This window comes from Cebidichthys violaceus, unplaced genomic scaffold (genome assembly GCF_023349555.1).
Source record: "Cebidichthys violaceus isolate CVI_PGR_0920_01 unplaced genomic scaffold, fCebVio1.0.p SCAF_28, whole genome shotgun sequence".
In the NCBI taxonomy this organism is placed as follows: domain Eukaryota; kingdom Metazoa; phylum Chordata; class Actinopteri; order Perciformes; family Stichaeidae; genus Cebidichthys; species Cebidichthys violaceus.
The window spans coordinates 2,382,241-2,406,377 of record NW_027176461.1 but is presented as its reverse complement, the minus strand read 5'-3'; the positions used below and the strand labels follow the sequence as shown (position 1 = coordinate 2,406,377).

At 37.2% G+C, this 24,137-nt stretch overlaps 2 protein-coding genes across 2 annotated transcripts in view; one reads left to right on the top strand and one right to left on the bottom strand.

Annotated features, from left to right (window-relative positions):
* ccdc177 (coiled-coil domain containing 177) overlaps positions 1-10,372 on the top strand; it is a 41,329-nt gene extending 30,957 nt beyond the window's left edge. Inside the window, exon 3 of the mRNA XM_068721901.1 lies at positions 10,210-10,372. The gene's annotated coding sequence lies outside the window, so the exon portion shown is untranslated. The remainder of the gene's footprint in view (positions 1-10,209) is intronic.
* plekhd1 (pleckstrin homology domain containing, family D (with coiled-coil domains) member 1) lies at positions 10,357-22,969 on the bottom strand. The gene is made up of 13 exons (XM_068721902.1): positions 22,595-22,969; positions 20,823-20,916; positions 20,528-20,617; positions 20,066-20,142; positions 18,750-18,841; positions 18,611-18,663; positions 18,057-18,151; positions 17,863-17,956; positions 17,274-17,476; positions 14,931-15,063; positions 13,554-13,698; positions 12,181-12,324; positions 10,357-11,213 (listed from the first exon to the last, which is right to left on the bottom strand). The coding sequence occupies exons 1-13, from the start codon at positions 22,747-22,749 to the stop codon at positions 11,056-11,058; spliced, it is 1,533 nt and encodes a 510-aa protein (XP_068578003.1). The 5' UTR covers positions 22,750-22,969; the 3' UTR covers positions 10,357-11,055.
* Positions 22,970-24,137: the final 1,168 nt, after the last annotated feature.

The window sequence follows — 24,137 nt, the reverse complement described above, 5'->3', positions numbered from 1 at the left end:
TTTTTTGACATGCTATACTATGACCGTTTTTCAATTTTTTCAACGGGCTATACTATGACCGTTTTTCACTTTTTTCGACAGGCTATACTATGACTGCTTTCGACAGGCTATACTGTGACTGTTTTCGACATGCTATACTATGACTGTTTTTTGACTTTTTTCGACATGCTATACTATGACTGTTTTTCACTTTTTTGGACATGCTATAATATGACTGTTTCTACATGATATATACTGTGACTTTTTATAGACATACTATGCCAGTGGATCTCAATTGCTGTCCGTGGCTAAGTGGAGAGCAGCGCTGTCTCTCAATCATAGGGTTGTAGGTTCAATCCCTGGCTCCTGCTCTGCTAGTCTCATGTCAATGTGTCCTTCAGCAAGACCCTTAACCCCAAAATACTATTACTATGACTTTTTTTAGACAGGCTACACTATGACTGTTTTTTCCACTTTTCGACATGACCGTTTTTCATATTTTTCAACGGGCTATACTATGACCGTTTTTCACTTTTTTCGACGGGCTATACTATGACTGCTTTCGACAGGCTATACTATGACTGTTTTCGACATGCTATACTATGATCGTTTTTCACTTTTTTGGACATGCTATACTATGACTGTTTTTTGACTTTTTTCGACACGCTATACTATGACCGTTTTTCACTTTTTTGGACATGCTATACTATGACTGTTTTTCACTTTTTTGGACATGCTATAATATGACTGTTTTCTACATGATATATACTGTGACTTTTTATAGACATACTATGCCAGTGGATCTCAATTGCTGTCCATGGCTAAGTAGAGAGCAGCGCTGCCTCTCAATCATAGGGTTGTAGGTTCAATCCCTGGCTCCTGCTCTGCTAGTCTCATGTCAATGTGTCCTTCAGCAAGACACTTAACCCCAAAGTACTATGACTTTTTTTAGACAGGCTATACTATGACTGTTTTTTCCACTTTTCGACATGACCGTTTTTCATATTTTTCAACGGGCTATACTATGACCGTTTTTCACTTTTTTCGACGGGCTATACTATGACTGCTTTCGACAGGCTATACTATGACTGTTTTTTGACTTTTTTTTACATGCTATACTATGACCGTTTTTCAATTTTTTCAACGGGCTATACTATGACCGTTTTTCACTTTTTTCGACAGGCTATACTATTACTGCTTTCGACAGGCTATACTATGACTGTTTTCGACATGCTATACTATGACTGTTTTTTCCACTTTTCGACATGCTATACTATGACCGTTTTTCAATTTTTTCAACGGGCTATACTATGACCGTTTTTCACTTTTTTCGACGGGCTATACTATGACCGTTTTTCACTTTTTTCGACAGGCTATACTATGACTGCTTTCGACAGGCTATACTGTGACTGTTTTCGACATGCTATACTATGACTGTTTTTTGACTTTTTTCGACAGGCTATACTATGACTGTTTTTCACTTTTTTGGACATGCTATAATATGACTGTTTCTACATGATATATACTGTGACTTTTTATAGACATACTATGCCAGTGGATCTCAATTGCTGTCTGTGGCTAAGTGGAGAGCAGTGCTGTCTCTCAATCATAGGGTTGTAGGTTCAATCCCTGGCTCCTGCTCTGCTAGTCTCATGTCAATGTGTCCTTCAGCAAGACCCTTAACCCCAAAATACTATTACTATGACTTTTTTTAGACAGGCTACACTATGACTGTTTTTTCCACTTTTCGACATGACCGTTTTTCATATTTTTCAACGGGCTATACTATGACCGTTTTTCACTTTTTTCGACGGGCTATACTATGACTGCTTTCGACAGGCTATACTATGACTGTTTTCGACATGCTATACTATGATCGTTTTTCACTTTTTTGGACATGCTATACTATGACTGTTTTTGAAATTTTTTCAACGGGCTATACTATGACCGTTTTTCACTTTTTTCGACGGGCTATACTATGACTGCTTTCGACAGGCTATACTATGACTGTTTTCGACATGCTATACTATGACTGTTTTTTGACTTTTTTCGACATGCTATACTATGACCGTTTTTCACTTTTTTCGACGGGCTATACTATGACTGCTTTCGACAGGCTATACTATGACTGTTTTCGACATGCTATACTATGACTGTTTTTTGACTTTTTTCGACACGCTATACTATGACCGTTTTTCACTTTTTTGGACATGCTATACTATGACTGTTTTTCACTTTTTTGGACATGCTATAATATGACTGTTTTCTACATGATATATACTGTGACTTTTTATAGACATACTATGCCAGTGGATCTCAATTGCTGTCCATGGCTAAGTAGAGAGCAGCGCTGCCTCTCAATCATAGGGTTGTAGGTTCAATCCCTGGCTCCTGCTCTGCTAGTCTTGTGTCCTTCAGCAAGACACTTAACCCCAAAATACTATTACTATGACTTTTTTTAGACAGGCTATACTATGACTGTTTTTTCCACTTTTCGACATGACCGTTTTTCATATTTTTCAACGGGCTATACTATGACTGCTTTCGACAGGCTATACTATGACTGTTTTTTTACTTTTTTCGACATGGTATACTATGACCGTTTTTCAATTTTTTCAACAGGCTATACTATGACCGTTTTTCACTTTTTTCGACGGGCTATACTATGACTGCTTTCGACAGGCTATACTATGACTGTTTTCGACATGCTATACTATGACTGTTTTTTGACTTTTTTCGACAGGCTATAGATCGTTTTTCAATTTTTTCAACGGGCTATACTATGACCGTTTTTCACTTTTTTTGACGGGCTATACTATGACTGCTTTCGACAGGCTATACTATGACTGTTTTCAACATACTATACTATGACTGTTTTTTCCACTTTTCGACATGCTATACTATGACCGTTTTTCAATTTTTTCAACGGGCTATACTATGACCGTTTTTCACTTTTTTCGACAGGCTATACTATGACTGCTTTCGACAGGCTATACTGTGACTGTTTTCGACATGCTATACTATGACTGTTTTTTGACTTTTTTCGACAGGCTATACTATGACTGTTTTTCACTTTTTTGGACATGCTATAATATGACTGTTTCTACATGATATATACTGTGACTTTTTATAGACATACTATGCCAGTGGATCTCAATTGCTGTCCGTGGCTAAGTGGAGAGCAGCGCTGTCTCTCAATCATAGGGTTGTAGGTTCAATCCTTGGCTCCTGCTCTGCTAGTCTCATGTCAATGTGTCCTTCAGCAAGACCCTTAACCCCAAAATACTATTACTATGACTTTTTTTACACAGGCTATACTATGACTGTTTTTTCCACTTTTCGACATGACCGTTTTTCATATTTTTCAACGGGCTATACTATGACCGTTTTTCACTTTTTTCGACGGGCTATACTATGACTGCTTTCGACAGGCTATACTATGACTGTTTTCGACATGCTATACTATGATCGTTTTTCACTTTTTTGGACATGCTATACTATGACTGTTTTTGAAATTTTTTCAACGGGCTATACTATGACCGTTTTTCACTTTTTTCGACGGGCTATACTATGACTGCTTTCGACAGGCTATACTATGACTGTTTTCGACATGCTATACTATGACTGTTTTTTGACTTTTTTCGACATGCTATACTATGACCGTTTTTCACTTTTTTCGACGGGCTATACTATGACTGCTTTTGACAGGCTATACTATGACTGTTTTCGACATGCTATACTATAACTGTTTTTTGACTTTTTTCGACACGCTATACTATGACCGTTTTTCACTTTTTTGGACATGCTATACTATGACTGTTTTTCACTTTTTTGGACATGCTATAATATGACTGTTTTCTACATGATATATACTGTGACTTTTTATAGACATACTATGCCAGTGGATCTCAATTGCTGTCCATGGCTAAGTAGAGAGCAGCGCTGCCTCTCAATCATAGGGTTGTAGGTTCAATCCCTGGCTCCTGCTCTGCTAGTCTCATGTCAATGTGTCCTTCAGCAAGACACTTAACCCCAAAATACTATTACTATGACTTTTTTTAGACAGGCTATACTATGACTGTTTTTTCCACTTTTCGACATGACCGTTTTTCATATTTTTCAACGGGCTATACTATGACCGTTTTTCACTTTTTTCGACGGGCTATACTATGACTGCTTTCGACAGGCTATACTATGACTGTTTTTTGACTTTTTTTTACATGCTATACTATGACCGTTTTTCAATTTTTTCAACGGGCTATACTATGACCGTTTTTCACTTTTTTCGACAGGCTATACTATTACTGCTTTCGACAGGCTATACTATGACTGTTTTCGACATGCTATACTATGACTGTTTTTTGACTTTTTTCGACAGGCTATAGATCGTTTTTCAATTTTTTCAACGGGCTATACTATGACCGTTTTTCACTTTTTTTGACGGGCTATACTATGACTGCTTTCGACAGGCTATACTATGATTGTTTTCGACATGCTATACTATGACTGTTTTTTGACTTTTTTAGACAGGCTATACTATGATTGTTTTTAAATTTTTTCAACGGGCTATACTATGACCGTTTTTTAAATTTTTTCAACGGGCTATACTATGATAGTTTTTCACTTTTTTTGACAGGCTATACTATGACTGTTTTCGACATGATATATACTATGACTTTTTATAGACATACTATGCCACTAGATCTAAATTGTTGTCCGTGGCTAAGTGGAGAGCAGGGCTGCCTCTCAATCATAGAGTTGTAGGTTCAATCCCTGGCTCCTTCTCTGCTAGTCTCATGTCAATGTGTCCTTCAACAAGACACTTAACCCCAAAATACTATTACTATGACTGTTTTTTCGACATGCTATACTATGACCGTTTTTCATATTTTTCAACGGGCTGTACTATGACCGTTTTTCACTTTTTTCGACGGGCTATGCTATGACTGCTTTCGACAGGCTATACTATGACTGTTTTTTGACTTTTTTCGACATGCTATACTATGACTGTTTTTTTACTTTTTTCGACATGCTATACTATGACCGTTTTTAAATTTTTTTTGACATGTTATACTATGACCGTTTTTAAATTTTTTTTGACATGTTATACTATGACCGTTTTTAAATTTTTTCGACAGGCTATACTATGACCGTTTTTCACTTTTTTCAACGGGCTATACTATGACCGTTTTTCACTTTTTTCGACGGGCTATACTATGACTGCTTTCGACAGGCTATACTATGACTGTTTTCAACATACTATACTATGACTGTTTTTTCCACTTTTCGACATGCTATACTATGACCGTTTTTCAATTTTTTCGACAGGCTATACTATGACTGCTTTCGACAGGCTGTACTATGACTGTTTTCGACATGCTATACTATGACTGTTTTTTGACTTTTTTTGACATGCTATACTATGACCGTTTTTCAATTTTTTCAACGGGCTATACTATGACTGTTTTTCACTTTTTTTGACGGGCTATACTATGACTACTTTCGACAGGCTATACTATGACTGTTTTCGACATGCTATACTATGACTGTTTTTTGACTTTTTTCGACATGCTATACTATGGCCGTTTTTCACTTTTTTGGACATGCTATACTATGACTGTTTTTCACTTTTTTGGACATGCTATAATATGACTGTTTTCTACATGATATATACTGTGACTTTTTATAGACATCCTATGCCAGTGGATCTCAATTGCTGTCCGTGGCTAAGTGGAGAGCAGCGCTGCCTCTCAATCATAGGGTTGTAGGTTTAATCCCTGGCTCCTGCTCTGCTAGTCTCATGTCAATGTGTCCTTTAGCAAGACACTTAACCCCAAAATACTATTACTATGACTGTTTTTTCGACATGCTATACTATGACCGTTTTTCATATTTTTCAACGGGCTATACTATGACCGTTTTTCACTTTTTTCGACGGGCTATACTATGACTGCTTTCGACAGGCTATGCTATGACTGTTTTCGAAATGCTATACTATGACTATTTTTTGACTTTTTTTTAAATGCTATACTATGACCGTTTTTCAATTTTTTCAACGGGCTATACTATGACCGTTTTTCACTTTTTTCGACAGGCTATACTATTACTGCTTTCGACAGGCTATACTATGACTGTTTTTTGACTTTTTTTGACATGCTATACTATGACATTTTTTCAACGGGCTATACTATGACCGTTTTTCACTTTTTTCGACGGGCTATACTATGACTGCTTTCGACAGGCTATGCTATGACTGTTTTCGACATGCTATACTATGACTGTTTTTTGACTTTTTTTTACATGCTATACTATGACCGTTTTTGAAATTTTTTCAACGGGCTATACTATGACCGTTTTTCACTTTTTTCGACGGGCTATACTATGACTGCTTTCGACAGGCAATACTATGACTGTTTTCAACATGCTATACTATGACTGTTTTTTCCACTTTTTGACATGCTATACTATGACCGTTTTTCAATTTTGTTTGACATGTTATACTATGACCGTTTTTGAATTTTTTCAACGGGCTATACTATGACCGTTTTTCACTTTTTTCGACGGGCTATACCATGACTGCTTTCGACAGGCTATACTATGACTGTTTTCGACATGCTATACTATGACTGTTTTTTTTACTTTTTTTAACATGCTATACTATGACCGTTTTTCACTTTTTTCGACGGGCTATGCTATGACTGCTTTCGACAGGCTATACTATGACTGTTTTCAACATACTATACTATGACTGTTTTTTCCACTTTTCGACATGCTATACTATGACCGTTTTTCAATTTTGTTTGACAAGTTATACTATGACCGTTTTTCAATTTTTTCAACGGGCTATACTATGACCGTTTTTCACTTTTTTCGACAGGCTATACTATGACTGCTTTCGACAGGCTATACTATGACTGTTTTTTTACTTTTTTCGACATGCTATACTATGACCGTTTTTCAATTTTTTCAACGGGCTATACTATGACCGTTTTTCACTTTTTTCGACAGGCTATACTATGACTGCTTTCGACAGGCTATACTATGACTGTTTTCGACATGCTATACTATGACTGTTTTTTGACGTTTTTTGACAGGCTATACTATGACCGTTTTTCAATTTTTTCAACGGGCTATACTATGACCGTCTTTCACTTTTTTCGACAGGCTATACTATGACTGTTTTTTGACTTTTTTCGACATGCTATACTATGACCGTTTTTCACTTTTTTGGACATGCTATACTATGACTGTTTTTCACTTTTTTGGACATGCTATAATATGACTGTTTTCTACATGATATATACTGTGACTTTTTATAGGCATACTATGCCAGTGGATCTCAATTGCTGTCCGTGGCTAAGTGGAGAGCAGCGCTGCCTCTCAATCATAGGGTTGTAGGTTCAATCCCTGGCTCCTGCTCTGCTAGTCTCATGTCAATGTGTCCTTCAGCAAGACACTTAACCCCAAAATACTATTACTATGACTTTTTTTAGACAGGCTATACTATGACTGTTTTTTCCACTTTTCGACATGACCGATTTTCATATTTTTCAACGGGCTATACTATGACCGTTTTTCACTTTTTTCGACGGGCTATACTATGACTGCTTTCGACAGGCTATACTATGACTGTTTTCGACATGCTATACTATGACCGTTTTTCACTTTTTTGGACATGCTATACTATGACTGTTTTCTACATGATATATACTGTGACTTTTTATAGACATACTATGCCAGTGGATCTCAATTGCTGTCAGTGGCTAAGTGGAGAGCAGGGCTGCATCTCAATCAGAGGGTCGTAGGTTCAATCCCGGCTCCTGCTCTGCTACTCTCATGTCAATGTGTCTTGTAGCAAAACACTTAACCCCAAAATACTATTACTATGACTGTGTTTTCGACATGCTATACTATGACCGTCTTTCACTTTTTTCAACAGGCTATACTATGACTGTTTTTTGACTTTTTTCGACATGCTATACTATGACATTTTTTCAACGGGCTATACTATGACCGTTTTTCACTTTTTTCGACGGGCTATACTATGACTGCTTTCGACAGGCTATACTATGACTGTTTTCGACCTGCTATACTATGACTGTTTTTTTACTTTTTTCGACATGCTATACTATGACCGTTTTTCAATTTTTTCAACGGGCTATACTATGACCGTTTTTCACTTTTTTCGACAGGCTATACTATGACTGCTTTCGACAGGCTATACTATGACTGTTTTCGACATGCTATACTATGACTGTTTTTTGACTTTTTTCGACATGCTATACTATGACCGTTTTTCAATTTTTTCAACGGGCTATACTATGACCGTTTTTCACTTTTTTCGACGGGCTATACTATGACTGCTTTCGACAGGCTATACTATGACTGTTTTCAACATACTATACTATGACTGTTTTTTCCACTTTTCGACATGCTATACTATGACCGTTTTTCAATTTTTTTTGACATGTTATACTATGACCGTTTTTCAATTTTTTCAACGGGCTATACTATGACCATTTTTCACTTTTTTCGACAGGCTATACTATTACTGCTTTCGACAGGCTATACTATGACTGTTTTTGACATGCTATACTATGACTGTTTTTTTACTTTTTTCGACATGCTATACTATGACCGTTTTTGAAATTTTTTCAACGGGCTATACTATGACCGTTTTTCACTTTTTTCGACGGGCTATACTATGACTGCTTTCGACAGGCTATACTATGACTGTTTTCGACATGCTATACTATGACTGTTTTTTTTACTTTTTTTAACATGCTATACTATGACCGTTTTTCACTTTTTTCGACGGGCTATGCTATGACTGCTTTCGACAGGCAATGCTATGACTGTTTTCAACATACTATACTATGACTGTTTTTTCCACTTTTTGACATGCTATACTATGACCGTTTTTCAATTTTGTTTGACATGTTATACTATGACCGTTTTTGAATTTTTTCAACGGGCTATACTATGACCGTTTTTCACTTTTTTCGACAGGCTATACTATGACTGCTTTCGACAGGCTATACTATGACTGTTTTCGACATGCTATACTATGACTGTTTTTTTTACTTTTTTTAACATGCTATACTATGACCGTTTTTCACTTTTTTCGACGGGCTATGCTATGACTGCTTTCGACAGGCTATACTATGACTGTTTTCAACATACTATACTATGACTGTTTTTTCCACTTTTCGACATGCTATACTATGACCGTTTTTCAATTTTGTTTGACAAGTTATACTATGACCGTTTTTCAATTTTTTCAACGGGCTATACTATGACCGTTTTTCACTTTTTTCGACAGGCTATACTATGACTGCTTTCGACAGGCTATACTATGACTGTTATTTGACTTTTTTCGACATGCTATACTATGACATTTTTTCAACGGGCTATACTATGACCGTTTTTCACTTTTTTCGACGGGCTATACTATGACTGCTTTCGACAGGCTATACTATGACTGTTTTCGACCTGCTATACTATGACTGTTTTTTTACTTTTTTCGACATGCTATACTATAACCGTTTTTCACTTTTTTTGACAGGCTATACTATGACTGTTTTCGACAGGCTATACTATGACTGTTTTCGACAGGCTATACTATGACTGTTTTTGACATGCTATAGCATGTCAAAAACATGACCATGACCGTTTTTAAATTTTTTCAACGGGCTATACTATGATCGTTTTTCACTTTTCGACGGGCTATACTATGACTGCTTTCGACTTTTTTCGACATGCTATACTATGACCGTTTTTCAATTTTTTTTGACATGCTATACTATGACTTTTTATGACATGCTATACTATGACTTTTTATGACATGCTATACTATGACTTTGTATGACATGCTATACTATGACTTTATGTGACATGCTATACTATGACTTTATGTGACATGCTATACTATGACTTTTTTCAACATGCTCTACTTTGACTTTGTATGACATGCTATACTATGACTTTATGTGACATGCTATACTATGACTTTTTTCAACATGCTCTACTTTGACTTTCTATGTTTTTTGACATGCTTTACTATGACTTTTCAACATGCTATACTATGAATTCATGTTGTTTTTTCGACATACTATACTATGACTTTTTATGAAGTTTCTTCGACATGCTATACTAGGTTTTTTCATTATCTTTTTTCGACATACTGTATTGTTATTCGTATTGATCACATTCTTATTTTATTTCCTTCAGGTGCTGAAGAGCTGGTGATGTAACCTACAATCCTCCATCTCTTCCCACTCTGAACTTTATCAAGTGGAAACCACCAAACCTTTCCTCCAATGGAAATACATCCATATCAAGAGTTTTTATTTAGATGCATAAATTACATGACATGTACACGGTTCAAAAACAGCTTTATTCGCATCAAGGCATGTTGTTCAGTCCCTATGAACCCTCTCACCTTACCCTAACATGTGGGCTTCTTTTCTCTATCATTTCTGGTGTTAAGTTATAATTTGTAGCTTATGTCAGTGATTTACATTGAGTTGCTGCATCACGGACAGATTTTCAGTTGTAGCAATAATGAAATGGTCAATTTAACACAAATCTGTGAGTAGTTTTTAAAAAGCCTCTGTTGATGTAAAGGACACAATCTGTGCATACAATCAAAACCAGGAGAATAAAAACAATTTTACAAGATGGATTTGCATTGTGTGTGCTATCTGTTCAATAGACTAAGATAAGTTGTGATGATACTATTGCTAGAGTCCCTTGAGTCTAGAGTCCCACTACTGTAGTGCAAAGTTTCTAACTTTCATGTAGTTTACACTTATCATAGTTACTCTTTTGCTAAATCAAACTGGTCTTCTATCTATCAGGTTCGACAGAACCACAAACAGTAATGTGCAAAAACAGTTTCTGTATTTAGTTCTTTTGGCTCCATAGTTTCTGGAGCTGTTCGGTGGAAAAGGGCTGTTAAGAACCACGACCATAGATGACATTTAACAGATGTCTACAATCATCTACAGTATCTTAATAGTGGGTTTTGGATCAGGATCTCTAAATCACTCACTCCCCCCAATGCTGTCTCTCCACTCAGTCCTCTGTTTTGTTCGTAGCATCCTTATGAGCAATGATCTTGTACACACTCTCTCTGAAGCTACTGTCAGAGGTCAGTCGTCGGGCCGTCTCCCGCAGCTCCTCCATGCTGTCATCATCAGCACTGGCTACAGCAAAAGACTTTGAGTGCTTTACTGTAACAGCAGAGAGAGAAAAAAACAATTAGATACTCATAGCTATTAATAGATGCCTAGTATAGCATGCTTTTTTTAGAAAGTCTTCGTATATCATGGAAAAAAAGTAAAACAAAGTCATCGCATGCCAAAAATAAGGCACTGTAGCAAGTAGTAGTATAGCATGTGGAAAAAGTCACAGTATAGCATGACGATTTTTATTTTTTTTTAAAGTCATAGCATACTGAAAAAAGTCATAGCATGTTGACATAAAATGTCATGAAGTCATCGTATTTTATGTCGAAGAAGTTAAAGTATGGCATGATGAAAAACGTCATATAGACATAGAATAACATTTCGATAAAACCTCATCAAAAGTCATATTATGTTGAAAAAACATCATGAAAAGGTGATCTCATAGCATGTCAAAGGGGTTATAGTATGTCAGTAGAATTCAGTAAAGTATTTTTGTAAAAAAATGCATCGAATATTATTCATTAAAAGCCATAGTATAGTATGCTATACAAATCCATAGTATGTTTTAAAAAGTCATCGTTTAGTATGTCATAAACAAAATCATAAAAAATGTAGTAAAGTAAGCCATAAAAATATTTCTGAGGGCCGCAATTGGCTCACAGGCAGCACTTAGAGAAACTGTGCTGTAAACCATCATTGCAGTGAAATCTCAATCACCATTGTTAAACATCTGACAACAAAAATATTTTATATTTCCTCAATTCAGGAAAAATCCAAAGATCATTAACAGAGAAACAATGGCTAAATGTTATTGAAAAAGAGCAATACAATTCATCACTTAAAGACAATACAAATTTTTAAAAGTTAATTTGATTTGGTAAGCGACCTAAATAAACAAGGTTTGACTCATGTTTCATGTCTGTTGGGAATGTGGATGAATTCAGTGTTAAACTATGTTGAAGTGTCCTTGGAGTTCATGTTGTGCTCATTCCTGTGTGGTGACCAGACTTACACCAGTGGCGTCTGGAGGCTCTCCTCTGGATCCGGCAGCTCTTGATCCTGCGTGCGGCAGCTTTGTGCAGATAGACAGCGTTCTTCATTATCGACGGAAGCTTCGCCTCGATCTCCGCCGCACAGATACACTCCTCAAAGAATCCTGGTCAAACACAAACACACACACACACACACACACACACACACACACACACACACACACACACACACACACACACACACACACACACACACACACATCAGAAACATAAACATACACACATCATCAGGCCACAGCCTGATATTTAGTTTATTATGAGGGGAATATTAGTGGTGAAACTTAAAAGTGTAATTTTCAGGTGGACAAAACTAATAAAATATAAAAATACTCTAAAAGGCAAAGTCCAACTATTTTTTGTGTATTTTTGTGTCATTGTGCGACTTAAGTATGGGAACAGAAAAATAATGTAAGTGGATATAGCATTTAAAGTATTTGCCACAGATATAAATAGGTTACTAAAGTGTTGGAAAAACAGTTGCATTTAAGTTCATCCCATTGATTGAAATTATTTGTAGCTTTCACTGGAACAAAATCCTAAATATTGCCCAAAAAAATACATTAGTTTTAATTTTTTTTAAATGTGACTTCTTTTATTTTGACTTTAGAACTATGAGCCATTAGCTCAATATCAAAACTTTACCATAAGATTATATGGAGACATGAAAATAGGAATATTGAATTATTACTCAGCCCGAGTTTAGCGGTTCCATTTTCATACTGTATCATTTTAGAGCTGCAAAGATTAATCAACAACTATTTTGATAATCAATTCATAAGTTTAGTAATCGTTTTTAAGCTAAAATACCTGGTTGCAGCTGTCTTGGGACATTTGTCCCAACATAAAAGAAACTATATAAATAAATCACCTCGAGGAATGATAGCAGGCATTTTGTGACATTTCATAGACTATAAATTATTATTAGTTGCAGCCCTGATAATTTAAGACTTGGTAATTTCTAGTGAATAAATTACTTAAAATAAAAGTTAAAACTTTCTGTGGGAACATTAAACGTTACATTATCTTTTACCATTATCTGCTAAATATGATCAACATGTGATACAAACTCCATCCAGAGGAGGGCAGTCACACAGGTGCAAGTGTCAGATCAGATTATGTACTTCTTATGTACTTTGTGTGTGTTTAAGAACATTTAAAGCTGTATCTAAACCCGTTAGAGAGCATAATATGCATAAACCTGCTAAAATGCATATTAATTCATGTATACTGGGACATACTGATTATATTCTGGCTGCCGTCCTCATGTGAACTAAATGCAATGTTCCGGCACATATTAGACATCGGATAAGAAGGTCCCAAAGAATGCACTCACTCCTCAGCTGCGTCACACCACCCTTCATCTTCTCATCGGTCTCTTTGGTCCGCTCCAGTGAGTCCAGGCCTTTCTCCAGGTCCAGCAGAGCCTGTTCAGCCTGATTCAGTCTCTTCTCCAGCTCCACCCGAGACTCGATCTCCACCTGACACACAGGGAAACACACAGGATGTTGATTTAACCGAGTGGGTTACAGCGATATACTGAATCTGTATGTGGAAAAATTGGGCTTTTAATGATAAACTGAGCTGATGAGATGGAGGAAAGATTTTCCTCAGCTGAAGAGGTCGCAGTTTATTAAAATTCAAACTGTCTCGTGATGTTTAAAGGAGACAGCACCTCAACATGAATACCATTTTTTAGGATGAACTGAAAGCAGCACTACAGGCTTGTCTACTTCACAGTTATGTAAATGTCAATTTCAATGCAACAATGTTGACTCTAATTACACAGAATAAATACGGATCGTTGTTAGTTTCGGTCCAGAGGTCTGGAGGGAAGACAGAGAAACATGAGTTGATGTAAAGAGGAAACAAAGGTAATTTCATACAGAGAAACCAGGAAGCAGAGAGGACAATGAGCTTGTTTTGTTCCAGTAAATGTAATGTGAGATGAGCACGTCGGACTGGGTGTCAGCAAGAAATCCGACGGGATGAACCATTCTGAATATCAAAGTTACAACCCACTGGTTTGTACAAAAAGACTTATTTGTTATTTGTACAAGCATATTATTATGATAAATGTGAAAACAGGGTTGATTTTCTTGAAGTGACTACTTTTCAGATGTAGAATCTATGTGACAAAGGCTTTGGAACCATCTTTACAAGTTCATGTTGGGAAACACGCTTTACAGAATATATGATTGACCAGAAAGGTGAATGAATAAAATATATTAATTAAAAACATTTTAAAACCTTGAGTCTAGTGTGAGGTTTTTGGGAGCTTAAATGTATCGCCTCATCGCTACTGTTCCGAGTTCCACCTGTGATGTTCCTGTTGCTGATGAAGGGCAAGATGTCTGCCGTCACTTGAAACAGGTGTTACTTGTAAATGGACCCTTTTTTGCATTTATTGTACCTCTAGTAGAGCTATTTCTTATTGTTTTTTTCAAATCTTACAAAAGCTTTAAAGGCCTGAAATACATGTAAAACTCACCCATTTTTAGCTGCCATTAGAATAAATGTTGATCAAGTTCATTACAATAATTAACTGGTTGAGTCATGCTAGGGATTCTTAGGTCACAGGACGTCTTTTAAGAACAATAAAGCGAACAGGAGAGTCTGAGAGAGGTCAAACACAATCCAATTCAAACTGACTTTGAGCAGTGATTTGTTGCTGAGTGATGCAAGCTGAGAGCAGCTGAGTCACGCTTGTTACCTTTAGCTCAGCCTCGGTCTGCTGTTTGTCCACGGTGAGCTGAGACAGCGACTGCTGCAGCGTCTGGGCCTGAGAGGAGTAGTACTCCCTCTCCTGCTGCAGGACATGAGCCAGCTGATCGTTGTCCCTGAGCCTGGACGACAAACACACATCATCATCATCATCATCGTCATATACAACATAACAACATAGAGACATGTCATGCATATCTTTATCCTAATGAGAACATGTTCATAACTCAGATTTTAGCGATTTTAAATGATTTTGGCATTATTTAAACCCTTTTCAAAGCTCAAAGCTTAAGCCGCAAAGCCGTTAAAAAGCTGTAAATAGTGCTTCTGGTGCCCTTCACCGTCAGGACTGCAGAGCTGGGTGCCATGCTGTGTTCACTGAGCTCTACAGGACACACAGACATGCACACAAACACACACCTGGTGTTTGATTCCAAGGTTATAACAGGAACCACAGAGCTTTCTGTGAGACACTTAAAGGAATCGTTTGACCTGTGAACATGGTATTACAACTAAGAGTCATTTTAGATGCCAGTTTTTGAAAGAATTTAACAAAACAAGCTATAACGTGTTGGTTACTGAGCTTTAGAGGTGCTGCTGGGCAGATTGTCTTACCTTAAGACAGCCAGGCTAGCTATTTCCCCCTGTTGCCAGTCTTTATGCTAAGCTATGCTAACCAGCTGCTGGTTGTAGACAGAGAGTGGTATTGATCTTCTCACCCAACTGTTGAATTACTGCTTTTTGTGGTTGAATATCTGTGAAATTTACCAGCTCAGTTCCTGTCTTTATGATTTTTTTGGTGTTTTTTTGTGAACGTCAGATACAACAGACAAAATTCCACAAAGTATGAACAGAAAAAATGTATTCAAACATATACATATATATATATATATACATATATATATATATATATATATATATATACATATATATATATATATATATATATATATATATACATATATATATATATATATATATACATATATATATATATATATACACATATATATATATATATATATATATACACATATATATATATATATATATATATATACACATATATATATATATATATATATATATACACATATATATATATATATATATATACACACATATATATATATATATATATATATATACACATATATATATATATATATATATACACATATATATATATATATATATATATATATACACATATATATATATATATATGTTATACACATATATATATATATATATATATATATATATATATAGTTTTTAAGTTTGATATATAAAATATGTAAAAGATGATAATAAATAAAATAAATCAATAAAAATAAAGAAATGTCAGTTATAATATAATAAACCAATAAAAAAGCCCTGTGATAAATTCTACCTTTGTGAAACATTGTGTCAGAATGGTGTTGATTTAATTCTACCATCATTTTTGAGACTACAGTTTCTGGTCTTTCTGCTACTTTTGCTCCTCAATAATGTAAATAACTAGACAAAATATATAAAAACTTTTTTTTACACTAAATAATATATTGCATCAGTGGATTTATGTGTTTCCAATAAAAATACTTGTATAGAGTAATTTAACTGCCTCAAAAACATCTCATAGATTTGAGTCACAATGCAAACTAAGGTCATAGTCTCAACACAAACTGATATTTGTTGCAGGACTGTTGTTTTGCAAAGCAAGTGAGCATCAGTTCGGTAAGAAAACTATTCTGTATGGTTTTATTTATGTATTTTTCCATGCAGCTGCAGCTGTATGTGTCAGTCAGAGGAGGAGAGTGAAGGCAGAGCTCATGGAAACATAACGTAATGGCTCGGATACTTCAGTGTTCGCACCAGAACATTAGAGCTGCACAGTCAATAGCAGCTGCCTGTAATATCCCACTTACTGGTGCTGATCAATGGGGCTGGTTGTTTCGGGATCAATACACATTTCCACTAGCGGTTACATCCTCTGTGCCATTAGCATAGAGGTTTCCTGGCGTGTTTGACCCTTTGGGTGCCAAAAAAACTTAACCGCAGCCCTCTTGTCAGCCGATATCACCTTCAATATTTTCAATCAGTGTTTCTAATGTAACCCTGACACTTAAAATATAGTCATTTTTGTGAGAAACACACTGCTTAAGAAGCTTTCAGCCTGAAAAACCGAACGACTCCGAGAATTTTAAGCCTTTAACTTTAAATCACCACAAAGGACTTCTGAAGACTTTGATAGTAAATATGAAATGTCTGTTGTACATAACTGGTCCAGCTCTGCTTTTGCTGCACCAAAACCAGTGTTGATGTTTGATTCTGTCTCTAAATCGTCACTCACTTGACGTCAGCTTGCTCCTTCTCCTTCAGCAGGATCTTCATTTGTTCCTCGATGTGTTTCAGGTCCTGCAGCAGGTCCACTTCTCCGGGATCCTCTCCATCCTCAGGCTCCCTGCAGGCTGAGCTCCCCCCCACAGTCTCGGTCTCCTTCTGCTCCTTCACCCCCAGCAGCTCCAGAGTTCTCTGTTTCTCCTGAGAGAGCTCCTGCAGGGCAAAACAGCAGATTCAGCATTCATTCCTTACACTGGACAAATGTCCAATAATAATAAATAAATCAATAACCTTCCTGTCTATTTGAACAAAAACAATCTTGTATCTCACTCATGACTTGCTTGAAAGCTCTGGAAATCGTGTCGGCTTTTTGTTAACGATGATCATAAATGATCTTTTTAATACATTTTCAGGTCTTTCAGGGCATTTCTAAACGAGTGACATAGTTACATTGAACTATATATTATAGTTATACTGTATATGCACACATACTTTAAGATCAGTTATCAACTTCGTGAAAGACAACGTTTCTAGGTTAACAGTGAGTACGATTATCTGTGGACTAGTGACAAGTTTTTTTTTTGTTTTTTTTATCATACCTCGATGGATTTCTGCAGCATGACGGTTAAACTGCTCAGCTCTTCTTTTTCACTCTCGACACCTTTCAGGGACTGAGCCGTGCCGTCCAGGTCTCTGCCGCCAAACACACAGCAGAAAATTAATCACATTCATTTACAGACTTGTGAATTGTAAATCGGTGGCAGTTAACATGAACTGGAACATAATTTCTCACAGTTTGATATGCTCCTGCTCTGCTTTCAGCTCCACCACCACCTCCTCAAACTTCATCTTCTCCTCCTCCAGAACCTGGTTCAGACGCTCCAGCTCCTGTGTGGAGGTTACAGCTCCGGCAGTTAAGTTTAATGATGAACCAAACAAGAGCAGTGTGACAAATCTTTAAAAAGAAAAAGATTCAGCGACAGCGTACAAGTACAACTGAAAGAATGAATCGATTAATCAAGTAGTTGGTCGACAGAAAATGATTGTACAACAATTCTCTTCAAAGTCTGGATGCTTATGATAATTTGGGGATTCTGGGCTAAAAGTTTGAGCATTTCCTTATTGCTTTGTCTGATTGCAAAGTGTCATTTTATTAGGTCATCCACTGCAGGCATTACACACAGCAAGCTGTGGTGTGGTGAGGTTAATCAAACCGTGCGAAGTGAAACAACACTTTTTCTGATAAATTTTACTTTAATCTCTTTAATTTGACTTCAATTTCTCTTTCCGCTTAACATACCGTTGCCGTTATGTGATGACACCAATGGAGTAAATAAAAGGTCTCACCTCTCTTTGTGCTCTCTGATGACTGAGCTCCTCAGTCTCTTCCATCAGTTTATCTGGAGAAAGAAAACAACTTCATGTAAACGGTCTGAGCTTGTTAATAAGCCTTTAAAAAGCAGAGGCGACTTCCCTCCATGCTTACCCAGATACTGCTGCTTCTCCTTGGCCAGCTGCAGCCCCTGAGCCTCCAGACTCTCGATCATGGCCTCCCCCAGCTGGGCGTTCTTCCACGTGCTGTTGGGTGAACGCAGAGATTTAACCAAAACTAAGGGATGATTTGTAAATTAAAACACAGTGAGCACGTGACTTTAGCCATCCTCTGACTTCTTCTCTAGCTCCACCAGCAGGTCAAAGTCTTCACGTATTCAGTGAACTAGGTCAACAGTTACTGGATGGTTTGCCATGAACATTTGTCCAGACATTCAAGGTTCACTGAGGATGAAACCTAAACATTTTGGTGGCCATCGGATGTTTTTAGTTTTTGAAGAGCTTTAATTTTGAAATGCTACATCAGAATGTCCTGGTTCTCTCTGAGAGAAACCTTGAGATGGTCTGCTATCAACCTGAGGTGAAATGATTTTGTAACTATGCACCATATCCTCTAAAATCTCATCTGAAATTAGACAAATTGTCTCATGAATGTGATTTGAAGTTAGCTCATGCATGAGATTTTGAAGGGCTTTAATTTTGAAATGCTACATCAGAATGTCCTGGTTCTCTCTGAGAGAAACCTTGAGATGGTCTGCTATCAACCTGAGGTGAAATGATTTTGTAACTATGCACCATATCCTCTAAAATCTCATCTGAAATTAGACAAATTGTCTCATGAATGTGATTTGAAGTTAGCTCATGCATGAGATTTTGAAGGGCTTTAATTTTGAAATGCTACATCAGAATGTCCTGGTTCTCTCTGAGAGAAACCTTGGGGTGCTCTGCTAATAAGATAAACATTTTTCAAAAGCTTTCTGTTATGTCAGTTATTCTTTAATCCAGCCCTTATTTTACTTGTAATGAGAAGAACATTTATTTATGTATTTCTATGTATTATTTATAATCCATCCACTTAAATTTGAAAACTGAGAATAATAATTGTTAAAATATAAATGATGTGTACTTTCTTTATTTGATTTGACAGTTGTTGGTTACACAGAGACGTTGTTACTACATACTATATATATATATATATATATATATATATATATATATGGCATTAAATAGCGCAAGTTAGATAAATGTTCCGGACCTTTGCCCGAGGAGATTTTTCTCAATTTGGACCTTTTGGAATGTTAATTGAATACCCCTGACTTAAAGTCTCTAGTTTGAGCTGAAAATTTCCGACAACTTTCGGATCATCGACAAACAAATACTTCTGTTATGAAAATAATTCTATAAACCAATGAAAATTCAAACAAAGAAGCTTTAAGAGTAATGTTCTGTCTGTGTCAGTGGAATACTCACACTTTCCCTGACTCCTGCAGCATCTCCATCCACTGGACCTGCTCCTCCCCAGACTCAGCGGCCAGGACGATGGCGCCCTGGGGGACGGATACACAACATTCAGCAGATTGTCAATAAAGATCTTAGGCTGTAAAATATCTTTGGGCTGCTGACATAGTACAAATTTATGTAACACTGTTGTGTCCCAGTGTGCAGTTAAGTTCACTCCATTAAGTGTCCCATTTGTTGCAGGATTAAGCTGATGTCTCACGCCATTACAGCTGTAAAATTACAGTTTATAAAGGGCTCTGCACGCTGCTTTGTCATGCAATCAATTGTGCCACTGTGTGTTGCTATGTTTGCATAAATTGGTTGTCTGTCTGCACCGTTATGCCTTGGTCCGTCTTAATAATGATAGTTTAAACCTCTGTGAGGCTGATAAAGTAATGGAGGAGTGAATGTGTGACAGGATCAGGGTCTCACAGTGAAGTCTTCCAGGTCGACCACGATGGCGAACGGCATGCCCATGTTTTCATTCGCTGACACCACACATCCTCCCAAAGGAATGACCCCCTGTGACAGAAACACATCACAATAGTTATGGTTCTGGATAATACAGGTCAAATCCTTCTGTTCCTAAAAGAAAAAAGTGACTTAAACACACAGTTATTAATCTAAATCCTCCGGAATATTTATGTGCACGTAGTCATCCAATAAAAATAACAGCCATACATGTTCCACCATCTTACAGGCGTTCAGAGAGGATGCAGTGGCTCACCTTGGGGTGGATGTTGAAGTACCGGTTGGTCTCAAAGTTTCTCCTCTCGCTCTCCGCATAGTAGAGCAGGAAGCTGTCTTTGATGATGAAGAATCTTTGTACCGAGGAAGACAATGAAAGCAGCAGTGAGTGAATCCTGAGGGGCTGGAAGGAACCAACGTCTGCAGTGGACTTGTTTGATTCCCTGATACATTTTAGTTTATATGTAATTATTTTATAAGTGACCTGTAAAGTTCCACCTGTTAACGAGCTGCTTTTTGCTGCTGCAGCTTTATTTTATGCTTTAGATCAGTTGTTCCCCAACCTTTACTTCTTGTAATTTAAAATGAATACAAAGCAGCACTTGCTACCTGTCATCTTGGGCTCCATGTCTGAGTTATGAAGAGTGACTTTTACCTTCTCAGAATGTTTGATTTTAATCGTTTTCAGACGCTCAAAATTATGCCGCATTTCATAAGAAGAAAAAGATAAGGTTTTTTTTGCATTTTTGTTCTTATTTTTTACCCAAGTAATCAACAAAAGACCCCTTAGATTCATCTTGTGACCCCGATATGTAAACTACATTAACTACAAAAAGTATAACATTTATTGAAAATAGATTTACATGTAACATATTTACATCTTTACTTGTCACATCCATGTCCTGTCATTGTGCGTTTTAAGGGCACTTTGGAATTAACTTGAAAACAATAAAAAGTTAGTAAGTACCACTAGTTAAAGAAAGCACAGGCCGAGATATCCTGGCTTTAAGTTACAGCTTCAAAAACACGCATCCTTAATTTCCCATAATACACCTCAAAAGCATCTTTCTTTAGACCCTCTTGTCTCTCTTCTTTCTCAAACTCAGTGCCTCCAGTTGAGACCTCAGGTTTTCTGTTTAGAAAGACGTTATACGGCTGAGTTTTACTCTTCACGACGAGTAAACTGACTCCAATGTGTGAAATCAGGGACGGCTGTTAACTATTCAGCTCATGCAAAGTCTTTCAATCGGTCACGCACATCTAAATGTCATCGCACTGATTGGCAGATTTTTTTCAAACGACTTCCTTTTTTTTTTTTTTAAAGCTGGTGACAAAAGTAAATACCCTGAAATCTCTCTTTGGCACGAGAAACCAAATGAGTGTTTACCGAACAAAACCAAATTCTTCTGACCTTTATGACACAAGCCGATCCACCGTGTCCTGTCGTTTTAACTGTTATGTAAACTAAGAGCATTATCATGACATAAGGTACCAATCCAGGCATTTTAACATCCAAAGGTACACTCGTATCAGGACACACGGACACTGGGATGTGAAAAGAACTGTGTGGAATCTAAACTTCTGTCAGAAAAATCATAACTTTCTGTAATTTGTGATATTTTTCTAAAAGGAAAAGTCACTACAGATATTTTCAACTGCGGCTGTAAAGCAAAAAAAAATAATAATACAAAATTTGCCTTCAGAGAAGTAGAAAAACTATATTTTATACCTTTAATACACTTTTTAGAATCGTGCGAAACTCCTTGGAAGGAAAATATGACCGTTCTCTAAGAATATTCAGCATTTTTGTCCAGAATGAGAAAAATGTTCTCCACCATAAATGTCAACTCTTTAAATATAAAAAAGAAGATTTCCTTTAAGCTTTACCTGTCATTTTTAAAGTTAATGTAGCTTTTGACGAGGTTTTATAAGCAGCGGAGAGGCAGAATTTCTCCCCAGAACTGCAGTGTAAAGAGCTCAGTCTGAGGCTAAAAGAAAAAGACCGCCCGGTGACTCACACCTCTCCCTCACCTGCGGGACCACTTGGCCGATGGCCGTCCGAAGGGCCTCTTCCACAGCACCCCGTGCAGCTGCACCTTGGTGCTGAAGTCCAACGCTTCAGAGTCCGACTGCTCCATGGACAACCAGGGCGAGAACAGAGAGTTTCTGGACGAAGATGAGAACATCCTCTCTAGATTTCCACGCCCTGGGAGGTTGGGCAAAAAAAAAAAAAAAACTATCAATAAAATACAAAAAATAGATAATACAGTCAGTCAATAACAATTAGCCGGATATCACCCAATGCACAGGGGTGCACGGACAGCTGCAGGGACAGCTTCAATACACAGCCGGAAAAATAGCAAACAAATCCCAATAACTCAGCAGGGTGGAATGATGCGGCCGTCAATACGCTCATCACGCCGGAGGGAGACTGACCGCACAGCGCCGGCGAGATGAAACCAGGGATGACAGGGAGAAAGAGGGAGGGAGGAAGTGGATGGATACTGGGAGGCGATGGAGGAGGGAGGGGAGCTTTAGGAGTGAGTTGCTAAATCTGAAGCCGGTCAATACATTCCAGCCGGTAAAAGCTGTTATTCAGATTACTGGAGTCGCCGCGGTCTCCAGCTCTTGGCAGGTATGAACTCTCCGTCCATCCATCACTCCATCACTCCATCAGTCACTCCATCCGTTGCTCCAGCAGCGAATTAGTCGAACATCTGGGGCAGAGGCGGGACTGCACGACTTCCTGCTAAAGAGGATGGAGAGTCAGAGCAGTTGACATGCAGCTCAGCTTTGTTGAGTATCAGATTAATTTACACAACATGTGTCGGAGTGGATGGACAGCAGATTATAAAGATATTGACAGCTCAGCCTCAACAGAGAAGAGCATGAGCCTGCAGACTTTTTTTCACGAGAAAAACATTCAGTCAGTGTAGAAATGCCTCTGAATTAATATTTAATTTAAGGAAAAAAAAATCACACAATTTGTCAAAAATGTGACCAAACGGAACGGTAGAAATTCATAAATTCTTACCTTGATGAATACAAGAAATTTTCATACATGGGAAAACTGCTTTCTATAAACTGGCATTAAATGCATTAAAAAAAGTGATGAATTCTACCTGTTAAAATCAACAGGTAGCTGTCATGTTACTGCAACATCTTTTGCTTAAATGATTCAAATATAGGAGAGCAATTTCACCAGTTAAAAAACTTTAATTTAGTCGTCATAAAACACATTGCTTTACAACTGATTTTCACAATCAAAAGTATGGAAATAAGGCAGACTCATTCTGGAATGACAGAAAAAAAAACAAAGAAAGGAAATAAAGATACACCTACCCCCACTGAAACTACTATAAATATCGACTTGATCCTGAAACGCCACTGATCCAAACCCTCCATTCAGCCCCAAAATGTGCCATCACCTCTTCCTGTTTGTGTGAGAGACGACGCATCAAAATCCACCTGCAGACATCCGGCAGTTTAACGAGTTTCTACAGTTTATTTTTCTCACTTTTTTACGCACGTTTGATCAAAGATGTTAAGTGCCGACACTGGAAATGTGATGGTC

What these genes read in the sequence shown, in the direction of transcription:
- plekhd1 (XM_068721902.1), bottom strand. Translation starts at nt 22,749, where the DNA reads ATGTTCTCATCTTCGTCCAGAAACTCTCTGTTCTCGCCCTGGTTGTCC. An exon ending in ACTTCAACATCCACCCCAAG is followed by an intron (nt 20,618 to 20,822) that starts GTGAGCCACTGC and finishes TTTCTGTCACAG; the next exon opens with GGGGTCATTCCTTTGGGAGG. An exon ending in AGACCGAGGCTGAGCTAAAG is followed by an intron (nt 13,699 to 14,930) that starts GTAACAAGCGTG and finishes CCTGTGTGTCAG; the next exon opens with GTGGAGATCGAGTCTCGGGT.